Source organism: Tursiops truncatus, chromosome 16 (assembly GCF_011762595.2).
Source record: "Tursiops truncatus isolate mTurTru1 chromosome 16, mTurTru1.mat.Y, whole genome shotgun sequence".
NCBI lineage: Eukaryota > Metazoa > Chordata > Mammalia > Artiodactyla > Delphinidae > Tursiops > Tursiops truncatus.
In genome coordinates this window covers 26232158-26255066 of record NC_047049.1, presented here as the reverse complement: position 1 = coordinate 26255066, position 22909 = coordinate 26232158, and the positions used below count along the sequence as shown (strand labels likewise).

Below are 22909 nucleotides of genomic sequence, written 5' to 3'. Positions count from 1 at the left end.
CAATGGAACAACGCTCTGATACGGAGGAACAAACATAGGGCCCTGTATGTTAATGACATCAGGTGTTTCAGTAAAAATAGCAGTTTCTAAGCAGCTGCATTTTAAGAATCTCTCTGAAGGATCAAGCAGGAAGAGAGAGACAAATTGTTTAAACACAAATAACTTTGACAGTTAAAGAACTAGCATGACTAAGCCACTAAAGACAAGTAAAAAGCAAACACTGACACTTGAGCAAATTTAGGCCTCCAAGCAAGTAGAAGTACTTTTAATTTTCACTGTCACAATCTAAACTCCAAAAAAGAGAAAGGTCTGCAGGCTTTCTGCTGCTTTTCACTCTTGGTGAGATACTGTTAGGGTTGCCATTGCATGCACTGCGTTCCAGAAGATCCCAAAGACATAACTTGTAGCTGTCATCAATTGGCAAACCAGTCTCCGAGGCCCTCCCAGCTGTTAGGTATCTGAAAATTTCACACGCAACCCAATCCCTTGCCGTGATTATCAAAGAATATACATACTACAGGAGAGGTGGCTAAGAGTTTGTTCACTCTGCCTTAGAAATCTTTTCCAGGGGGTTTCTCTGGTGGTCCAGTGGTTAAGATTCTGCACTTCCACTGAAGGGGTTTGATCCCTGGTTGGGGAAGTTCCGCATGCCGTGAAGTGCAGCCAAATTTAAAAGGAAGGAAGGAAGGACGGAAGGGAGGGAGGGAGTTAGGAAGGAAGGGAGAAAGAGAAAGAAAGAAGGAAGGAAGGGAGGGAGGGAGGAAAGGAAGGAAGGAAGGAAGGAAGGAAGGAAGAAAGAAAGAAAAGAAAAAAGAAAATCCTTTCCAGGTGTAGGATCAACAAAAGACAGAAAGAAATCCTTTCCAGGTGTGGGATCAATACAACCTTTACAAACAACATAAGTAAATGTTGCATACCATCACAACTTTACTACTAAGCCTTTATACACTCTGTCGTTGATAATCAATTTGGTGGCCAGAAGTTAAATATCCCATAGTATCCCTGGGAGACCCACAGGTCTAATTTTCAGAAGTTAAATATCCCATAGTATCCCTGGGAGACCCACAGGTCCAATTTTCTGACAGTCTCTTGTTTTCTAAACCACCCAAAGTTAACAGTGTCATGGATGTACAACACAAGGCTCTTAAGAAGCAAAGCTAAGGAGCATAAGGCAGCACTCATTACCATTGGCTCAGTGGAATGCTGACTTCTTAGTCATACCACTTATTTGCCCTCAGCTAAGAGAATACTAACTTGGAGAAAAGAATACTCCTTGGAACACCCTTATTCAAAGCAACACAGCCTACCTACAAAGAAAAGCAAAACATCTTTTACGGGTAACATTTTAACATTTAGAGAAGGGATAAATGAAGACATACTTAGGAAACATTCTAAGGAAGGCTCAGAATGCTAAACCAGAAAAATGGTATGGCATTTCCTCAAAATATTAAACATAAGATTACCATACAATCTATCAATTCCACTTCTGCGTATATTCGCAAAAGAAGTGAAAGCAGGAACTGAACAGATATTTGTACACCCATGTACAAATAACCAAAACCACAACAACCAAAAGGTGGAAGCAATCCACTTGGGGTTTCATCAGTGATGAATGGATAAACAAAATGTGGCATATACATAAAATGGAATATTAGGGCTTCCCTGGTGGCGCAGTGGTTAAGAATCCGCCTGCCAATGCAGGAGACACGGGTTCGAGCCCTGGTCCGGGAAGATCCCACATGCCACGAAGCAACTAAGCCCGTGCGCCACAACTACTGAGCCTGCGCTCTAGAGCCCACAAGCCACAATTACTGAGCCCATGTGCCACAACTACTGAAGCCGGCGTGCCTAGAGCCTGTGCTCCACAACAAGAGAAGCCACCACAATGAGAAGCCCACGCGCCGCAACAGAGTAGCCCCCACTCGCCGCAACTAGAGAAAGCCCATGCGCAGCAACAAAGACCCAATGCAGCCATAAATGAATGAATGAATGAATGAATAAATAAATAAACAGTAATATTACTCAGCCTAAAAAGGAAGGAAATTCTGACACATGCTACAACAGGGATGGACTGTACAGACATTACGCTAAATGAAATCACCAGTATTTTATAGTTTACTAAATACTTTAATATATGTAATTCTCACAACCACTTCCCTGTAAAACAATTGATATCATCATGACCTCCATTTTATAGATGGTGGAAAGAGGTCCAGAGATGCTAAATAACTTGCTCAAGATCACATATTAAGTGGTAGAGATAAAAATTAAAAACCCAGTTTCTCTAACTCAAATTTCCATGCCCATGCCCCTTTCAATACCTCATACTGAGTTTTCTGTTTACCTCCATAGTAGCCTTTGATGTAACACTATAGAAGGAGGCGTTACTATATAAAAGAAAGAGCCCTGGACTTGTGAATTAGAAGACCTATGATTAATTCTCAGCTTTGCCACACAACAATTGTGGGATTTCTGCAATTCAAATATCCTTAAGACTCAGTTTCCTCATTGGTAAAAAGTATATTTTTTTAAAGTTTATAATGCATGCTATAGAGTTTGACGACTGAAGAAGACAGCAGTTTAAGAAAGAGCAGCAACAAGTTTAGCACTTATTAAGTGAAAATAAATGTTAAAAACGAAAAAAGTAAACTTTTGCAGGCTCAGCATCACCAGTATTTCCCCCTGATCTGGCTTTAGGGTGATAAGTGATATTCTAACACATCTTTCCAGTAACCTGTTGAAAAAACTGACTGGATCTTTGATACTTTTTACATATACTCCAAGTCTAATTCATTAGCAACAGTGAGGATGATATAATTACTCGCTGCAGCAAGTTCATCAAAGAAGTTTGAGGAATGAAAATGGAGGTATAGGTAGGCCTGATAGAGACCTAAAAAGAGAAGGAAGAGGTCATGGTTATCTGCTCAAAGCTCAGGCCAGTCGTTTCTGGGCTATTGAGAAAAGGGACAAAAAAAAGAAAAAAGAAAAAGGACAGGCCAATAGCTTAAATCAGCTGTTTGATGGCCCTTGGGAAGACTGACAGCAGTCAAGCCAGAAGCCACTGAAAGGAAAAGCAACAAAGTAGGAGATAAAGAAAGCATAAAGGATTGTGATCAAGGAAACAGGCCCCAGATGAAAAGGAACTGCCTGGAAAGCCTAAGTAAATACATGAATAAATAAACACAACATAAACTATACCCATATGCACTTCATACTGTAGCCCAGAATCTAGTGTTTCTTTCAAACACTCACATTTGTCATACTGCCCTTGGGTCACAAAGGGATATTTGGGAGAACGCAGTTTGTAATTCCTGAATCCTACAGAAAATCACATTTATCATAAGGCCTTACTACAGTATCTGGCTTATTTGCTCGATGCAGTTATGTATTTAGTTGTGAGATTTATAAAACCGTGTTTACTACAAAATGTCTCGCGTCAGGTAAGGCAGATCAACCTTCAATACCTTCAATACAATCTTGTTAGCACATCTCACCCCCATGCTCCCTCATCCCAGCCCTCCCAACACACACATTTCACACTTTTTCTTTTGTTCCCAGATTTGCCAACACTAGTACATCACTGCAGGGACAGGACATTTTACCTTAAAAAAAAAAAAAAAAGGGCAAGGAAAAGAAAGATATAGAAATAAACACAATCCCAACTCTGTCACAAATTAGAATCTATACCAAGTTGTAAATGTGCATTACTATTACTGGAAATGTCTGGCAAGGCTTACATCTGGAGCTAAATCAAGTTTCCCCATCTGTTGGGTTTGCCTCTTCTACTCAATGTTAATTTTTCAATTGTTTGCAAGAGCAATATAATAACTGTTGAGAAAATGAAAAATAATAGGCACAAAGGGAGCAAGGCATGTAAGAAAAGTCAGCTTTAGGTTTCATAATACTGAAGGCACATTCTCTCCATTTACAAACAGCTCACTCCTGTGAGTGTGTGCTACTTCCTCAAAACCCTAAACCAACTCCATGTCTGACTCAATTTTATCCAATACCGACAGCACTCTATAATTGCCTTGCTGTTTCATAAGAAACCTGAAATGACTTAGCCCCATGAGCTCCATTTGGCTCTGTTTACCACAAACAGAAATAGCCATGTAAAGCAAAACGTCAAAGTTCCAGATCCCCATGAGTCATTCATTCAACTCTTGGAGAATGACAGAAAAAATTGCCACAGAACAGCTTTCAGATGACCTATACACAGAAAACACTTTGGCAACAAAGATGCTGAAACGGGCTTGCAACGATCTCTTGGTAAGAAAATTCAGAGAAGAGCAAACACTGTGAGTTATTTCAATATGACAAAATGAAAGTCACATGCATTCCTGCTTTTCTTGATCAAATACGACAATTTCTTCCACTCCTACAGACATCAGGGCTTAAAATAGTGGTGCTGTTCAACACACTCCACTTAGAAAGGTACAATAAACCTCAGGATGAGCCAAGGAACTCTGAAAGAGATAAATCCTCATTCCTCACCTGATATTAACCAACGCGTGGGTCACCTTGCTAGCTGCTTCTTTCCACTGGCCTGCATTGGTAGAAAGCCTCAGGACTGTAAAAAAGGAAAGAACAAAGATGTGTTAGACCCCTGGTATAAAACACAAATATGAGGAATGAAGACACATCACAGAATATCACTATTAGAATAACCAAACGGAGCCTGGGCCAATCTTCTATTTAAGACATCTTCATCTAGGGAAAAAAGTAAGGGCTTATTCTCAACTATCTTTACCGCAAACTTTTTCCTCTTTTTTTCACTTTCTATCAAAATATTCTACTCCTCCTCTGCCTTGGGCTCCCCTCTCTCCACTCCCTGCTAGTTTTTGCATTCATTTAAAATCTACACTGGGGTGTGATGGGTCACCTGATTGCCACATTTATCATTTCCCTAATGGCTGGGGCTGATTTAGTGGAACTGGCCAGCTGAGCAAGTGCCCCCTCCTGCTCCACATACAGTATGTCTTTCTCCTGAAGGTCTAAGCTGGGTCAAACAGGACAAATAACCTTGCAAGATAGAAGATGGTCATGTTTCAATCAAGGAGTAACCTGTTTTAGCTCCTCTGACTTAACTGTGTGACCTGCAACATGAATCAACAGGAATATTCTTCCCTTCTCTGACCAAAGTCTCTTTTCCACCCTTACTCACAGGAGAAGGAATGATGGAAATACAGATCATCATATCCTCTATCAGCTATGAGCTTCATGGTCACACTATACTGTACCTACACTATTTTGGAAAAGCGACAAACCAACACAAGTGCTCCTTGAAAGAGCAAGCATATGGTGGGCACTCCAAGCATATGTTTTTAACGAGTGAATAACTAATATGAGCTAAACATGTAGCAAGTTTACTATGTGCCAGAAATTGGACAAAGGTTATATGCAATACAGCATACATATGAGACTCAGAGGAGACAAATAATTAATTGATCAAGTTCATTCACAGAGTTGTAGGTAATGGAGCTAGAATTTAAACCTAGAGGGAATGGTTCTACAGCCTGTACTTACACAGTGAATGGTTAAGAGTGTGAACTCTGAAGCCAACTGTCGGAGTCCCAGTCTAGCCCCTGCCACTTACTAGAGAATAATACCAATACTTACATGAAAGGATAATCATGAAAATCAAGTAAGTTACATATAAAGCCTTAGATCAGTGCATGGCACATAGTGAATGTTATATAAGTATTAGCTATTATGAATTTAAATAGACTTGTCTCCCAAACAAATAAAAGAATGTACCTGAGACTTTCTCAAAGGTTGGAAGTCACAGCCTAAGTAACATTAAGAAATGTGTAATCAGTCTGCATAGGAACTTTACACCTGAGTACCATCACTACCTACTCCTGACCAGTATTCCTCTAGCAAGAAGAGTAGTAGCAGCAGCTTTACTAGAGGGAGGGCCTATAACTGTAATAGGGAAAGAAAGTTCATCTGGCTGCTCTGCATCTATTCTAGCAATACTTCATTTTTATAAATTCATGCAATTTCATGAAAGAGAAGATGGAAGCCTTAATAAAACATTATCAGAGAGCTGCTTTTCTAATTTACAAGATTTAGTGAAGGGGAATTTGGTATAGTTTCAAGTTAGAGCTCTACAGTCTGAACTCAGGTTTCACCTAGTGTTTGTGCAAATTTATTCGCGTAATGAACAAAATTGTTTCAAGCAGGTCAGATGTATTTTTTTCAACTCAATTGCAAAAACTGTTTAGATGCATCTGTTTTTCAGTAGACCCTCCACTAAATCATAAATTCTCTGATGGTGAGGACCTAACACTTACGGAATTGAGCTGAATTTTACTCTCCTTACCTCAGAGAGGTATTTAACTCTGTCCATGTATTATTTCTCTGTTAACATCCTGTCACTTCTGTTCTTAGTGAACAAGCACCCAGACCTCATCACTGCATTTCCCTTGGAAATGCCATAGGCTTTTACATTCTTTTCTAAGTTACCAAATTTAAACACAAAATTATCTCAAAATGCCCTAAATGCCTCAAGCTAAGGTTATCATTTATGTAGTAAATTATGGTACACAAAAATAGCATACCATGTGGCCATTAAAGAAAGAGAGTTAAGTAATAGCAAAAACTGGAAACTGTAATTTCCATGAAAAGAAGGAATGGTTAAATAAACTCCATCCATACTATGCAAAAAATGAGAGAGAGAGGGAGAGAGAGAAAGAGACCTAAGAAAACTACAAAAAAATAGGAAAATGTTCTGACGGTTTAAAAAAACACGAAATAGGAAAACATAATTACAACCGTGTAAAACTATGCATACAAGTAGACTAATATACAACTATGAAAACAGTGGTCATACTAGAAAGGAGAGATTGTAAAAATGTTTTTTACCTTGCTTTTTCTTTTCTAATTATCTTTTTTTTTTTTAATGAAAAAAACAGCTCAAAATATGGTATCATTTATGGTTCAGGGCAGCTTGTGTCAAGGTCCTTCCTATTCAGTGGATATCACTGCAATAAATTAATGCCATAGGAATATTAAATGTGTGCCTTTATCAAAAAAGTCTCAGTGAGCCTTCCTCTTCTAGCCATGATAGAATATCAAGACATAATTAACCTTCCTACCTCAAACAATAGAAAACTGAACAAAATATATGAAACAAGAGTTTTCAGACACTGGACAACAAGTATATAGAACTGTGATCCCTGAAGAAGGAAAACAAACAAGGTGAACCCTACGATTACCCCAGCTTACTATGTGAAAAAGTTTCTAGCCTACAGGGCAGGGAGGAGGAACTTAAACAGAATCCAGAAGTCGTGCCAAGCCAAAGACATAGAGATAAGCAACTGGGCAGGCCAAGGCACCTAGAATTTGTGGGGTAGAGTACTGTAGAGGAGGGAGTTTGACAGGGAACTATGGAAGTTTGTAGAGGGGTCCTCTTCCATCTTTTGCTAAGCACCGATCTTCACATAGGGAAGAGGAAACTACCCAAAGCTGGCGGTGAAGAATCACTGGAAAAGAGAAGAAATTGTGGCACTCATAGAAGGCTCCACAAATAAAATAATTTGCATTTCTACCAGCAAGAGTGGAAAAACCTACTAATACATGGGTTATCAGGTAGAGTCTGCAGATGGGTACTGCATTAGTAATGGGGCCAAATTAGTCCATAATAAAAGTTGCTCTCAACCTGTCCTAACAACCCTTAAAAGCAAACCCTAAAAGGATGAAACTGATTCCACACAACATAACTGCATCCCAGAACAAAGTCCAACATTATATAAAAAAACGTAAGAAAATCAAGCACTTACAACATTAACATTACAATGTTATAAATCCAATTTAAAAATTACCAGCATTCAAAGAAGCAGAAAAAAATATGACCCATAAGCAGGAGAAAAATCAGTCAATAGAAACAGATCTAGACATGAAGAGAGATGATGGAATTAGCAGAAAAGGACATTAGAACAGCTATTGTAAATATGCTCCATATGCTCAGGAAGATGGAGGAAAATATAAACATGATGAGGAAAGAAATGAACATATTAAAGAAAGAAGTCTAAATAGAACTTCTAGGGAAGAAAATGCTTTATGAAACAAAAAAATACACTAGGATGAAATGAATTGAGATTAATGAGATTAACAGCACATTAGAAAAAACACAGAAGAAAAGATCAGTGAATTTGAAGACTGAGGAATAGAAACTATCTAAAATGAAAGACAGGGACTTCCCTGGTGGCACAGTGGTTAAGAATACACCTGCCGGGCTTCCCTGGTGGCGCAGTGGTTGAGAGTCCGCCTGCCGATGCAGGGGACACGGGCTCGTGTCCCGGTCCAGGAAGATCCCACAAGCCGTGGAGCAGCTAGGCCCGTGAGCCATGGCCACTGGGCCTGCGCGTCCGGAGCCTGTGCTCCGCAACGGGAGAGGCCACAACAGTGAGAGGACACAGATTCAACCCCTGGTCCAGGAAGATCCCACATGCTGCAGAGCAACTAAGCCCACGAGCCACAACTACTGAGTCCGTGCGCCACAACTACTGAAGCCCACGTGCCTAGAGCCAGTGTTCTGCAACAAGAGAAGCCACCACAATGAGAAGCCCGCGCACCGCGACGAAGAGTAGCCCCCGCTCACTGCAACTAGAGAAAGCCCGTGCGAAGACTCAATGAAGACCCAGTGCAGCCAAAAATAAATAGTATAAATACATAAAATAAAATGAAAGAGAGAGAAAAGACCAAAAAAAAAAAAATGGAAAGAAAGGAAAAAATACCCACAGAGCTTTAGTGACCTATGGGACACTGTCAAGAGGTCTAACATATATATAATTGAAGTTCCAAAACAAGAAAAGAGGAGAGGGGACAGAAAAATATCTGAAGAAATTAACAGCCAAAACTTTTCCACATTTGATGAAAACCAGAAATCCACAGATCCAAGAAGCTCAAGAGACTCCAGGAAAAATAAAGAAAACCATGTTAAGGCACATGATAAACTACTGAAAATCAGCAATAAAGAGAAAATGTTAAAAGCATGCAGAGAAAAAAGATATATACAGAGAAATGAAGCTAAGAATGACAGTAGACTTCTCATCAGGAATTATGCAAGCCAGAAAACAACAAAATGACATTGTTTTAAGTATTGAAAGAAAAATTCTATATTCAGCAAAAATGTCTCTAAAAACTGAAGATGAGACTCCACTTCCAGTGTGGCAGAGTAAGCCTACTTCAGCCTCTCTCTCCTGCTGATTACAGTTAAAAATCCTGTATAAAATATAAAAAGTATTACCTGAGGGCTCTGAAAATTAAACAAAAGCAGACAGATTATAGAGGGGAGTCAAAACTTGGAGAAACACCCACAAAAGTGGGTTTCCAGGGTTTCTTTTTTCCTATTTTTCTTTTGCAGGTTTGCCTCAAGATCCAGACAGTCACAGAGATGCATGATAGAGGAGTTGGGTGGATGGCTAAAACTTCAATAGAAACCTCATCTTTCTGTAGACAGAAACCAGGAAAAGGGGCTTCTGCTACCCAGAGAACATAGAGGGAGTCCTGGACAGACCAGGAGAAAGCGTTCCTCTAATTCCGCATATGAAAGTTAGGCTCACGGGAGCTGACCAAGCATGGAACAAATACAAAGTAGCAAAGCAAACCCTTTAAAAACTAAACTGCTATTTGAACTACAGTCCAGTCTCCTGAGTGGTGAGTACGTGGACCAGATCCAAAGTAGCACAGAAACGGCTTTGAAAACTGAACTGATATTGGAACCACTACCTACAGAAAGTGAGAAAGAACCTGTGGTCTAACTGGATTGATTGCCTACTAATACCAAAAAAAAAAAAAAACCCTCCAGATTATAACTGAACCCTGAGTCTACACAACATAAGAAAAATGTCCAGGATGTAATCCAAAATTACTCAACTTATAAGGAACCAGGACATACAAAGAACCAGGATATACAATAAAACAAGAAAATGTAACAAATTCTCAAGAGAAAAGACAAACAGATGCCTGATGTGACACAGATGTTAAAATTATCAGAGTTTTAGAGCAACTATTACAAACATGCTCCACTAGAAAAAGGCAAACATTCCTGAATGAATGAATGGTAAGGTAGAACTTCTCAGGAGAGAAATTGAAACTATAAAAAGGAACCAATTAAAACATTTAGAAGTAAAACATATATTATATAAAATAAATTCTCTAGATGGACTTAATAGCAGAATGGATTGACATAGAAATCAGTAAACCTAAAGACAGAACAGTAGAAATTATTAAACATGAAGAACAGGAAAAAATGGGGGGAAAAACAGGGCCTCAGAGACCTGTGTAACAGTATCAGAAAGTCTAACATTTGTGTTATTGTAGTCCAAGAAGAAAGGGAGAGAGAAATTAAGGGCAGAAAACAATTTGCAAAAGAGAATGGCTGGGGCTTCCCTGGTGGCACAGTGGTTAAGAATCCGCCTGCCAATGCAGGGGACACGGGTTCAAGCCCTGGCCCAGGAAGATCCCACATGCCGCAGAGCAACTAAACCCATGAGCCGCAACTACTGAACCTGCGCTCTAGAGACCGTGAGCCATAACTACTGAACCCGCGTGCCACAACCACTGAAGCCTGCGCGCCTAGAGCCCATGCTCCGCAACAAGAGAAGCCACGACAGTGAGAAGCCCGCGCACTGCAACGAAGAGCAGCCCCCACTTGCCGCAACTAGAGAAAGCCTGCACACAGCAACAAAGACCCAATGCAGCCAAAAATAAATAAATAAATAAATAAATATTTTTTAAAAAGAATGGCTGAAAACTCCCAAATTTGGTGACATTCAAGATCCTCAGGAAACCCCAAACAGGATAAACACAAAGAAAAACCAGGCCAAAACATATCATAATCAAACTTCTGAAAGCCAAAGATAAGGAAAAGTAATTTAAAAGAAGCGGGAGAAAAACAACATATTACAAATAAGGGAACATGATTCAAATGAACACAGATTTATTATCAGAAACCATACAGGCCAAAAAAAGGGGAATAACATCTTCAAAGTACTTAAAGGTAAGAACTATAACTCTATATCCAGCAAAAATACCCTTCAGGAATGAAAGAAAACAAACAACAAAAAAAAATCTTGTCACCAGAAGCCCAAAAAAATGCTACAGAAAATTCTTAAAGACTGTGAGAAATGATATCAGAAAGGAATTTGGATCTTCAGGAATAAAAAGAGCAACAGAAATGGAAAACATACAGGCAAATATAAAAAATATATTTTTCCCTCTGAAGTTCTTTAGAATTTGGATGATTGTCACAAGTGAAAGTTATAGCATTGTCTGGTGGAGTTTTCAATGTAGATGTAATACATATGACAACTATAATATCAAAGTAAGTGTGGGGGGCTGGTGATTAGAGAACCCTATATAGTAGCAAAGCTTGCATATTTTACTGAAGTGGTACAACACTAACTCTTAAGTTGGCTGCATTTAGTGACTTTCTTCCAAAGAACAGAGCACGGAACAGGAGGAAAAAAGCAATCCTGCAGAGGAGAAACTTTGCAAACACTTCCTTAACCAAGTGATCAAGATTAACATCACCAGTGATTAAGTCATCTTAATAACATATATACTTGATGTGATGAAAAGGCCACTCTGACACTGTGGCATTCTTTCTCCAAACGCATAACCCTAGTCCAACCATGAGTAAGTCATCAGACAAACCCAAACTGAAGAAGGTTCTCCTCAAAACTGTCAAGGCCATGAAAAATGAGCAAACACTAAGAAACTGTCAGATAAAAAGAGACTAAGCAGACATCACGAGTAAATGTAGCAATGGATGAGATCCTGGAATACAAAAGGAACATTAGAGGAATTAGCAGAATCCAAATAAAGTCTAGAGTTTAGTATATTTCTTTTTATTGTGGTAAAAAATACCAATCATAAAATTTACCACCTTAACCTATTTCTAAATGTACAGTTCAATGATGTAAAGTATATGTACACTGCTGTGAAACAGATCTCCAGAACCTTTTTGTCTTGCAGAACTGAAGCTCTGTACCTATTAAACAACTCCCTTTGCACCCTCTCCACCACCCCCGGTAACCACCATTCTGTATCCATGAATTTGACTACTTTAGATACTTCATATAGGTGGAAACCTTTTGTGACTGGCTTATTTCACTTAGCATAGTATACTCAACATTCATCCACATTGTAGCATGTAACAGGATTTCTTTCTTTTTTTTTTTTTTTTTTGCGGTACGCGGACCTATCACTGTTGTGGCCTCTCCTGTTACGGAGCACAGTCTCCGGACGCGCAGGCTCAGCAGCCATGGCCCACGGGCCCAGCCGCTGCGCGGCATGTGGGATCTTCCCGGAGCAGGGCACGAACCCGTGTCCCCTGCATCGGCAGACGGACTCTCAACCACTGCGCCACCTGGGAAGCCCAGGATTTCTTTCTTTTTAAAGGCTGCATAGCAACCCATTATATATATATATCTATCACATTTTATTTATCCATTCATCTGCTGATGGACATTTCGGTTGCTCCCATCTTTTGACAATTGTGAATAGTGCTGCTATAAACACGGGTATGGAAATTTTTTTTTTTAATGGGCAAAAAATCTAACAAATCCTTCACCAAAGATATATGGATGGCAAATAAGAATAGGAAAAGATGCTCAACACCATTATTCATCAGGAAAATGCAAATTAAAACCATAATGAGATATCGCTACACACCTGTAAGAAGCCAAAAAAAAAAAAAAAAAAAATGCCGGCTAGGATATGGAGTGACTACAACTCTTGCATACTGTTGTAGGTTATGTAAAATAGTACATCCACTTTGGAAAACAGTTTGGCGGTTTCTTATAAAGTTCAACGTACACTTACATAATACCCAAAAATCCCATTCATAGGTATGTAATCAAGTGAAATGCAAACTTGTGTTCACATAAAACTGTGTACAAAAATGTTTACAGGGGCTTTATTTACAATCGCTAAAAACTGGAAACCTCCCAAATGTCCTTCCACTGATAAATGGATAAACCAAGCTGGCATATTCCCACAATGGAATATTATTCCATAATAAAAAGGAATGAACTACTGATACATGCATCAACATGGATAACTTCAAACAAATTACTATGTATAAGAAGCCAGGGCCTCCCTGGTGGCGCAGTGGTTAAGAATCCGCCTGCGAATGCAGTGGACACGGGTCCGAGCCCTGGTCCGGGAAGATCCCACATGCCGCGGAGCAACTAAGCCCGTGCGCCACAACTACTGAAGCCAGTGCACCACAACTACTGAAGCCTGCGCACCCTAGAGCCTGTGCTCCACAACAAGAGAAGCCACAGCAATGAGAAGCCCGCGCACTGCAACAAAGAGTAGCCCCCGCTCACCACAACTAGAGAAAGCCTGCGCAGCAACGAAGACCCAAAGCAAATAAAAGTAAAATAATTAATTAATTAATTAATTTTTTTAAAAAAAAGAAGTCAGACTCAAAAGACTGTATGATTTCCTCTATATATTTTTTTAGAAAAGGCAAAACCATGCGGACATGGAACAGATCAGTGATTGCTAGGGACTGGGGTGGGTGGAAGAGTTGACCTCACAGGAGCACAAGAGAAGTTTTTGAGATAGTGAAACCCTTCTATATCTTGATTTTCTGTGATAATTACACTTCCATATGCATTTGTTGAAACTCAGAATTGTACATTTAGGGTGAATTTTACCATATATGTAAATTATACCCCAAAAAACTTGACTTAAAACAAATGTTTTCTTCCACCAGAAGTTTCCTCATACTTTATACAAAATGGAGAGCACTGAAACATGCCACCTCCTACTATTTGTTGTGTTTCATTTAGTGAAATTTTCACTTTCCTATTTGTACTTTCTTGGTTACCATTTTAATTCCGTTAGCAGATTTGAGCATTCCCAGATGTCCTCTCTTATCTTATTGCTGTGGCTACAAGGGTTTATCTCATTTGTGTATATGGCACAATTTAGCAGGTAAGTCAGACGTCTATAAAATATCTCCCCCACTCCAACTCTCTTTCCTTTCCTCACTGAAAGACATCTTTATTCATCTATTAATGGGTGCTAAAGCCTCTGGGGTAGCTCTTCACCCCTGGAAGATCCTACATTCTTGAAAACAAGGACATTGGTAAAACCAGGTACATGCAAACCACACCAGGGTACTCTGAGCACCTTTTGCCAATGGGAAGTTTGCCAGAGGGTTCTCATGGAAGACTTCCTAGCTCCTAAAAAAAAGAGACATGGGTCTTGATGTGACAGTGGGAACTTAATATTCTGAGGGGAGCTGACCTGATGCTAAAGCTATTACACTGAGAATAAGAGAGCAGGGAAATAGAAAAAATTCTGTCCTCCTAGGCAATCCTTTTCCACGGTTTGCTTCTACTCTTTCTCCAGGTATTTGCTCCAAATCCCCTCTACCTTTCTCATGATACAGGAGTCGCAAGCAAAATATGAACTTTTCACGAATAGACCCAATGAAAGGGATAAAGTAATAATCGACAGTGACAGAAAGCAGGTCACTGGTTGTCCAGGGATGGGGGGTGAGGGACAGAGGTGGTAAAAGGGACATAAAGGGACACAAGGAAATTTTAGGGAGAGGATGGATATGTACATTATCTTGACTGTAATGACAGCTTCATGTACATATGCTAAAACTTATTAAAAATTGTATACTTTAAAAGAATGCAGTTTGGGACTTCCCTGGCGGTCCAGTGGTTAAGACTCTGCGCTTCCACTGCAGGGGGCGCGGGTTCCATCCCTGGTTAGGGAACTAAGATCCCGTAGGAGGCTGCGTGGCGCGGCCAAAAAATAAATAAATTTTTTTTTTAAAAACGGTGCAGTTTATTATATATCAATTACATCCCAATAAAGCTAATAAGTTGGAGGTTTTTAACAGACCACTTTATTGAGTGGCTTTCTGTTTCTGGGCACTATAAACACCTTTCAAACTTAGGTAGGTTTGAGTAGCCTCTTCACTCAAACTTACAAGGATACATGACCTCTTTCAGAAGTAAGTTATACTCATTAGGGCTACAGAGTAAATTTTCAGTGAGCCAATTACCAAAAGGTTTGCAAGAAAGATTTTTATCTAATGCCCACTTCCTCTTGTGAGTTATGCTAAAAATACCTAGGTACATTGAAACTCCTTAAAACCCTGTACCTTCTCAAATCACACAATGTTCCCTTGGGATCCAAGCTCTTTTGTTTGCTGCTGTCAACTCCCACCCACTCTCACTCCGATCTCACTGGTATTCACTAAATCCACAAGCCTCCCTATTCTCTCTCTTTCACAAACATCAAGAAAGGGCTACAGGGATGTTAACCAGCTTTCTACTGAGATGAATTCTGAGTTCCTGAAGGCAAAGAAGTCCACATATACTTTCTTATTGCCTGAGAAAAGGAGACTACACAGTTCTGTGCCAAGCAAGGGCACCAAGCAACTAGAGGATAATCTTATGTAGTCTTTTCCTCTCATATACCAAAAATCACAGCTGATGGGGAGAGAGGAATAAAAAGAAGACAGCTTACCCATGGAGTAGAGGTTGTCAAAGCTCTGGTGCATGCGGATAATCTCATAGTAGAGTTCATCATAACTACTGGGGGTGGGCAGGAATGTATCGCCATATGTGATAAACATATTAAATAGGTTCACAATCTAAAAAAGAAGCAAAAGCCCATAAACAGGTATCATACTATGAAGACCAGAAGAGTATTATCAGTAGTGTGCTATAGCCAGCTCTTATTGTCTTGCAAGAGTTAATTGTTAAATTTTCAGAAATTTTGTGAGCTGATTATTAAAGTCATTATTAAAGATTAACTTATATAAACTTGCAATTCAATAAATTATATTAAAATCAAGTTATAAGTACTCAAAACTCACCACTTCCTAATTATTTTCTACTTTTTAGTATTATCAATGCTCTTGAAATTAATTTACACCTCTTGTATCTGTTTGGTGGGAATATCATATAATGGTGTGTTACCATTATCTCATGAAAAACCCCAGGTTCTCCAAAGACATAGGTGAAAGTGGGGAGCACCAGTATAGAGATTCTGATCCAAAGGGAAAATAAAGGCCTGGTTTTCCCTATGACTTAATCCCTAGAATACCAGCTCCTGTCTCAAACCAGCCCACTTCTGCCTTAGGGTACAGCTCATAAAAATAAATATATTTTTTTGCTACTCACCATAAGGGCTAAGGTAAAAATGTTGTGTTTGGCCAGAAGTACGGTCTCATTTGACATAAGGAACTTCAGCAAATTTATCAAGGCTTAAAAAAGAAAAAAAAAAAAGAGAAGGAAAGGCATCAATAAGGTAATCAAAGCATAATCAATAAAGTTATTAAATGAAAGCAATGAAAGTGAACTAGCTCTACAGAAATCCAAAGAGGGCTAGAATGAGTACATCACAGCCACTAAGGACTTTTTAAAAGCAGGCAAAGTAGGTGTATTTGAAGAAAGCACTGACCTTCCCAAGCACATGTCTGCTCATCTGCCCACAGGTTTTTAAAAATCTTTTTGCCACTTCGTAAACATCAATTGAGGTCAGAAATTTGATTATAAAATGGACATTTTAGTGTTCCAAATTTATTCCTGCATGGTGATTTCCACATCATATTTGCTCAGTTTACTGAGTGTCCCCTTCTCACCCTAGGATGCTAGCATCCCAAGTCACTAAGTTTTAGTTATGTAACTGTTTCAAACATCACTGCTAAGAAGAAAATGTTTTAATTCTAACTGGTCAACAGATGTGCCAGATATACTGTAGAACCTACTGCTTCAGCTCTGTATAAGAATGGAGCTCATGGACCAGAGGGCAGACACCAGAAGCAAGAAGAACTACAATCCTGCAGCCTGTGGAACAAAACCACATTCACAGAAAGACAGACAAGATGAAAAGGCAGAGGGCTATGTACCAGATGAAGGAACAAGATAAACCCCAGAAAAACAACTAAATGAAGTGCAGATAGGAAACCTTCCAGAAAAAGAACTAAGAATAACGATAGTGAAGATGATCCAGGACCTCGGAAAGAGAATGGAGGCAAAGACAGAGAAGATGCAAGAAATGTTAACAAAGACCTAGAAGAATCAAAGAACAAACAACTAGAAGAATTAAAGAACAAACAAACAGAGATGAACAATATGATAACTGAAATGAAAAATACACTAGAAGGAATCAATAGCAGAATAACTGAGGCAGAAGAACAGATAAGTGACCTGGAAGACAGAATGGTGGAATTCACTGCTGCAGAACAGAATAAAGAAAAAAGAATGAAAAGAAATGAAGACAGCCTAAGAGACCTCTGGGATAACATTAAATGCAACAACATTCACATTATAGGGGTCCCAGAAGGAGAAGAGAGAGAGAAAGGACCCGAGAAAATATCTGAAGAGATTATAGTCGAAAACTTCCCTAACATGGGAAAGGAAATAGCCACCCAAGTCCAGGAAGCGCAGAGAGTTCCAGGCAGGATAAACTCAAGGAGAAACACACTGAGACACATAGTAATCAAATTGACAAAAATTAAAGACAAAGAAAAATCACTGAAAGCAACAAGGGAAAAACGACCAGTGTCATACAAGGGAACTCCCATAAGGTTAACAGCTGATTTCTCAGCAGAAATTCTACAAGCCAGAAGGGAGTGGCATGATATATTTAAAGTGATGAAAGGGAAGAACCTACAACCAAGAGTACTCTACCCGGCAAGGATCTCATTAAGATTCAATGGAGAAATCAAAAGTTTTACAGACAAGCAAAAGCTAAGAATTCAGCACCACAAAACCAGCTCTATAACAAATGCTAAAGGAACTTCTCTAAGTGGGAAACACAAGAGAAGAAAAGGACCTACAAAAACAAACCCATAACAATTAAGAAAATGGTCTTAGGAACATACGTATCGATAATTGCCTTAAACGTGAATGGATTAAATGCTCCAACCAAAACACAGAGGCTCGCTGAATGGATACAAAAACAAGACACATATATAAGCTGTCTACAAGAGACCCACTTCAGACCTAGGGACACATAGAATGAAAGTGAGAAGATGGAAAAAGATATTCCATGCAAATGGAAATCAGAAGAAAGCTGGAGTAGCAATACTCATATCAGATAAAATAGACTTTAAAATAAAGAATGTTACAAGAGACAAGGAAGGATACTACATAATGATCAAGGGATCAATCCAAGAAGAAGATATAACAATTATAAATATATATGCACCCAACATAGGAGCACCTTAATACATAAGGCAACTGCTAACAGCTATAAAAGAGGAAATCGACAGTAACACAATAATAGTGGGGGACTTTAACACCTTATTTACACCAATGGACAGATCATCCAGACAGAAAATTAATAAGGACACACGAGCTGTAAATGACACAAGAGACCAGATTGATTTAATTGATATTTATAGGACATTCCATACAAAAACAGCAGATTACACTTTCTTCTCAAGTGCACATGGAACATTCTCCAGGATGGATCACATCTTGGGTCACAAATCAAGCCTCAGTAAATTTAAGAATATTGAAATCATATCAAACATCTTTTCTGACTACAACGCTAGATTAGAAATCAATTACGGGGGAAAAAAGCATAAAAAATACAAACACATGGAGGTTAAACAATACGTTACTAAATAACCAAGAGATCACTGAAAAAAATCAAAGAGAAAATCAAAAAATACCTAGAGACAAATGACAACAAAAACACGATGATCCAAAACCTATGGGATGCAGCAAAAGCAGTTCTAAGAGGGAAATTTATAGCAATACAATTCTACCTCAAGAAATAAGAAAAGTCTCAAATAAACAATCTAACCTTACACCTAAAGGGACTAGAGAAAGAAGAACAAACAAAACCCAAAGTTAACAGAAGGAAAGAAATCATAAAGATCAGAGCAGAAATAAATGAAATAGAAACAAAGAAAACAATAACAAAGATCAATAAAACTAAAAGCTGGTTCTTTGAGAAGATAAAAAAAATTGATAAACCATTAGCCAGACTCATCAAGAAAAAGAGGGAGAGGACTCATCAAAAAAAAGAGGGAGAGGACTCAAATCAATAAAATTAGAAATGGGGCTTCCCTGGTGGCGCAGTGGTTGAGAGTCCACCTGCTGATGCAGGGGACATGGGTTTGTGCCCTGGTCCCGGAAGATCCCACATGCTGCAGAGCAGCTGGGCCCGTGAGCCATGGCCGCTGAGCCTGCACGTCTGGAGCCTGTGCCCCGCAACAGGAGAGGCCACAACAGTGAGAGGTCCATGTATCGCAAAAAAAAAATAAAATTAAAAATAAAAAATAAATAAAATTAGAAATGAAAAAGAAGCTACAACAGACACCGCAGAAATACAAAGCATCCTAAGCGACTACTACAAGCAACTCTGTGCCAATAAAATGGACAACCTGGAAGAAATGGACAAATTTTTAGAAAGGTATAAGCTTCCAAGACTGAACCAGGAAGAAACAGAAAATATGAACAGACCAATCACAAGTAATGAAATTGAAACTGTGATTTAAAATCTTCCAATAAACAAAAGTCCAGGACCAGATGGCTTCACAGGTGAATTCTATCAAATATTTAGAGAAGAGCTAACACCCATCCTTCTCAAACTCTTCCGAAAAACTGCAGAGGAAGGAACACTCCCAAACTCATTCTATGAGGCCACCATCACCCTGATACCAAAACCAGACCAAGATACTACAAAAAAAAGAAAATTACAGACCAATATCACTGAAGAATATAGATGCAAAAATCCTCAGCAAAATACTAGCAAACAGAATCCAACAACACATTAAAAGGATCATATACCATGATCGAGTGGGATTTATCCCAGGGATGCAAGGATTCTTCAATATATGCAAATCAATGTGATACACCATATTAACAAACTGAAGAAGAAAAACCATATGATCATCTCAATAGATTCAGAAAAAGCTTTTAACAAAATTCAACACTGATTTATGATAAAAACTCTCCAGAAAGTGGGCATAAAGGGAAACTACCTCAACATAATAAAGGCCATATATGACAAACCCGTAGCAAACATCATTCTCAATGGTGAAAAACTGAAAACATTTCCTCTAAAATCAGGAACAAGACAAGGGTGCCCACTCTCACCACTATTATTCAACATAGTTTTGGAAGATCTAGCCACTGCAATCAAAGAAGAAAAAGAAATAAAAGGAATACAAATTGGAAAAGAAGAAGTAAAAGTGTCACTGTTTGCAGATGACATGATACTATACATAGAGAATCCTAAAGAGGCCACCAGAAAACTACTAGAGCTAATCAATGAATTTGGTAAAGTTGCAGGATACAAAATTAATGCACAGAAATCTCTTGCATTCCTATACACTAATGATGAAGAATCTGAAAGAGAAATTAAGGAAACACTCCCGTTTACCACTGCAATAAAAAGAATAAAATACCTAGGAATAAAAAAAAAAAAGAATGGAGCTCATGAAGGGAAAAAAAGCCCTTAACTGTACTAAATATTTAAACAAAAGCGCAGCTTGCTCTGTCCTCTCTCGACTGTGACAACGTTTACTGAAAAGGTCCCCTTTTTGCCTTGTAATCTTTAATGAAGGGAGACAGTGCTAAAACCCAAGCGATCTCAGTCATGAGACTGACTGCCAAGTCCCTAGGTTAACAGTGCAGCTTTAAAGACAGTTTTGCAAATAAACATTAAGCATAAAATAATTTATCAGTTGCCTTATACTCTCTCAACTAAAACTATAAAATAAATTCTGCTTCTCTGCCCATCATGACTACTGCCCCTGTACCTATTTCCCCTGTTTGATGGGGAACTATAAAGAAGGGGTTCAGCAGCTGCAAGTATTTGATGTTCCTTCTGTCTTCTCCCCCTCAACCCTTCCTACTTCCACAGACACACAAAAAAAGGCTTGACCTCTCCTTTTGTAAGACCATATCTGCTTCTTTGCCAGCAAAGAAGTCCATTCTCCCATGCTGTCTGAGCTTTGTGTGAAGTTTACTACTCTTAGAAAAGAGATGTAAGCTTTGATTTGAAACAGCAGGGAATGATGAGTAGAAGTAAGTCTCTCCAGACACTTGCTGCCTGCCACACAACACCCCTCACTCTCAATTCTCTAAAAGCACAGGTACAGTAAAGAAACAGCAGGCAAAAGTACAATAGCTTGTCTATATTCTGTTTCTAAAGCCTGGACCTTCCCTTCAAATACCAGCAAAAAAAAGAAGGCTTGCTAGGGATGAAGGAGATAGGTATCCTCATTTATGAACTCTTCACCCTGACTCAAGTTCTCTGAGGTTTCATAATGGAAAGGCAAATGATAGGCAGCTGGCCCTTTTGATGTTGTCTGTTAACAAGTGATCTATTGGACTGGACCCCAAAAAAGCTCCATGGGAGCCCATTCTGGATCACACAACCTGCTTAGCTCCTACTAGGAGCCCAGAAAATGAAGGGGACTGGCTAAAATCCACATAAAAATGACTAACCCAAGGGAATTCCCTGGTGGTCCAGTGGTTAGGACTCAGTGCTTTCACTGCCATGGCCTGGGTTCACTCTCTGGTCGGGGAACTAAGATCCTGCAAGCCGGGCAGCACGGCAGCAGGGGGGAAAAAAAAACAAGCACTCACCCAGCCCAAACCTCTCTCCTTAATGAGTAGGGGCTGCCCAGCCCACTCCCTAACCCCAGAGCTTAGAAAAGCCCTATTAATGGATAAATCACCTGACAATAAGACTCCTTAAACTCACCAGAGACAAGAGAAAAGGATGGGTAACACACGTGGCACTCTGCAAAACATAATGGCTAGATAGAGACAAAGCTGCTTTTGCACATATCCAATCAAGGAGGGCTTTTGTCCCAGGCACACACAGCACAAAGATGCAGCCTCAGAAGTGGTTATGTGGTAATTAACGGGTAGAAAACCTGGAGAAAAGGAAGTGAGAGCAATGATTTATTGCTCCTCTGCTAGACTACAGCTAGTCTTGATCTCTGGGATTCAGAGTCAGGGATGACAACGTGATAAATATGAGGGGAGGAAGAGCAATTCTGGCACAGGCCAAGAGGTGGCCTGTGTCCCAATTGCCACAGATGTCAGCAGAGCCAAGCAGTATTGAGAAGGAGAGTCCAGCACTTCAATACTCTGAGAGTCAGTGTCAGGGGAAACATGCATTCTGCCCCTGACAATTCAGGTCAGAACCCCTACCCTCTTAAAAAAGCCAGGGTTTTCTTACCTGGAAGTTATCATTCTCTAAAGGGAATTTAATAGGCAGCTAAAATGAACAAAGCAACCTTAAAATTGGCTCCCACAAGCCTCTGACATCAGGGACCACAACTCCTCTTCAAGAAGGAATGTCCCAAATATCTCATAAAATAATGCTTTTTTCCTTCAACATCTGACTTTGCACTCATTCTATCAACTATTCAGTGTTCTATACACATCACTACACACACATTGTCTTCTATCCTCTGACTCGACGTGAAGGGAGTTCAAAGTCTGTGAGGCTTTGACATAGCTGATTTTAGACTTTTAGAGCTAGAAAGGACCTTAGAGGTCATTTAATCCAACTCCCTCATTTTTTGGATTCAAAAACAACCCCCCACCACCACGCCAACTAGTTAGTGACTAGGCAGGGACTAGATCCTGGTCTCCTGGTTAGTGTTCTTTCTACCATTCCATTAACATAAGATTAAACAAATAAAGGTGCTAGATGCAGTCAAATGTTAAAGGGAAGGAAGCTTACGTATAAATGGTGTGCTTAGACTTCCTGACTATACTGTTACCAACACTTCTCTAGACTGGTTTATATAACTTTCTCCACCTACTGGCTGCTCCAAGGTTATTTTCATGTATTTGATCCCCTCCTTTTCTTGGTCTTCAACTACTTATTAGAGTAAAGATGTTTAACACCTCATTATTACCTTTCTTCTACTCACTCTCAA

General features: G+C 39.3%; 1 protein-coding gene across 8 annotated transcripts in view; it reads right to left on the bottom strand.

Annotated features, from left to right (window-relative positions):
* Window positions 1-22909, bottom strand: part of ARMH3 (armadillo like helical domain containing 3) — a 174577-nt gene that overhangs the window by 72046 nt on the left and 79622 nt on the right. For 7 of the 8 annotated variants that reach the window (XM_019939855.3, XM_073794044.1, XM_019939857.3 and 4 more), the window contains 3 exons: window positions 16170-16252; window positions 15511-15637; window positions 4495-4570 (listed from right to left, as the gene is read on the bottom strand). In XM_019939855.3, the coding sequence (XP_019795414.2) occupies window positions 4495-4570; window positions 15511-15637; window positions 16170-16252 (286 nt within the window). The remainder of the gene's footprint in view (window positions 1-4494; window positions 4571-15510; window positions 15638-16169; window positions 16253-22909) is intronic. The other variant, XM_033841739.2, reaches the window with a different exon arrangement.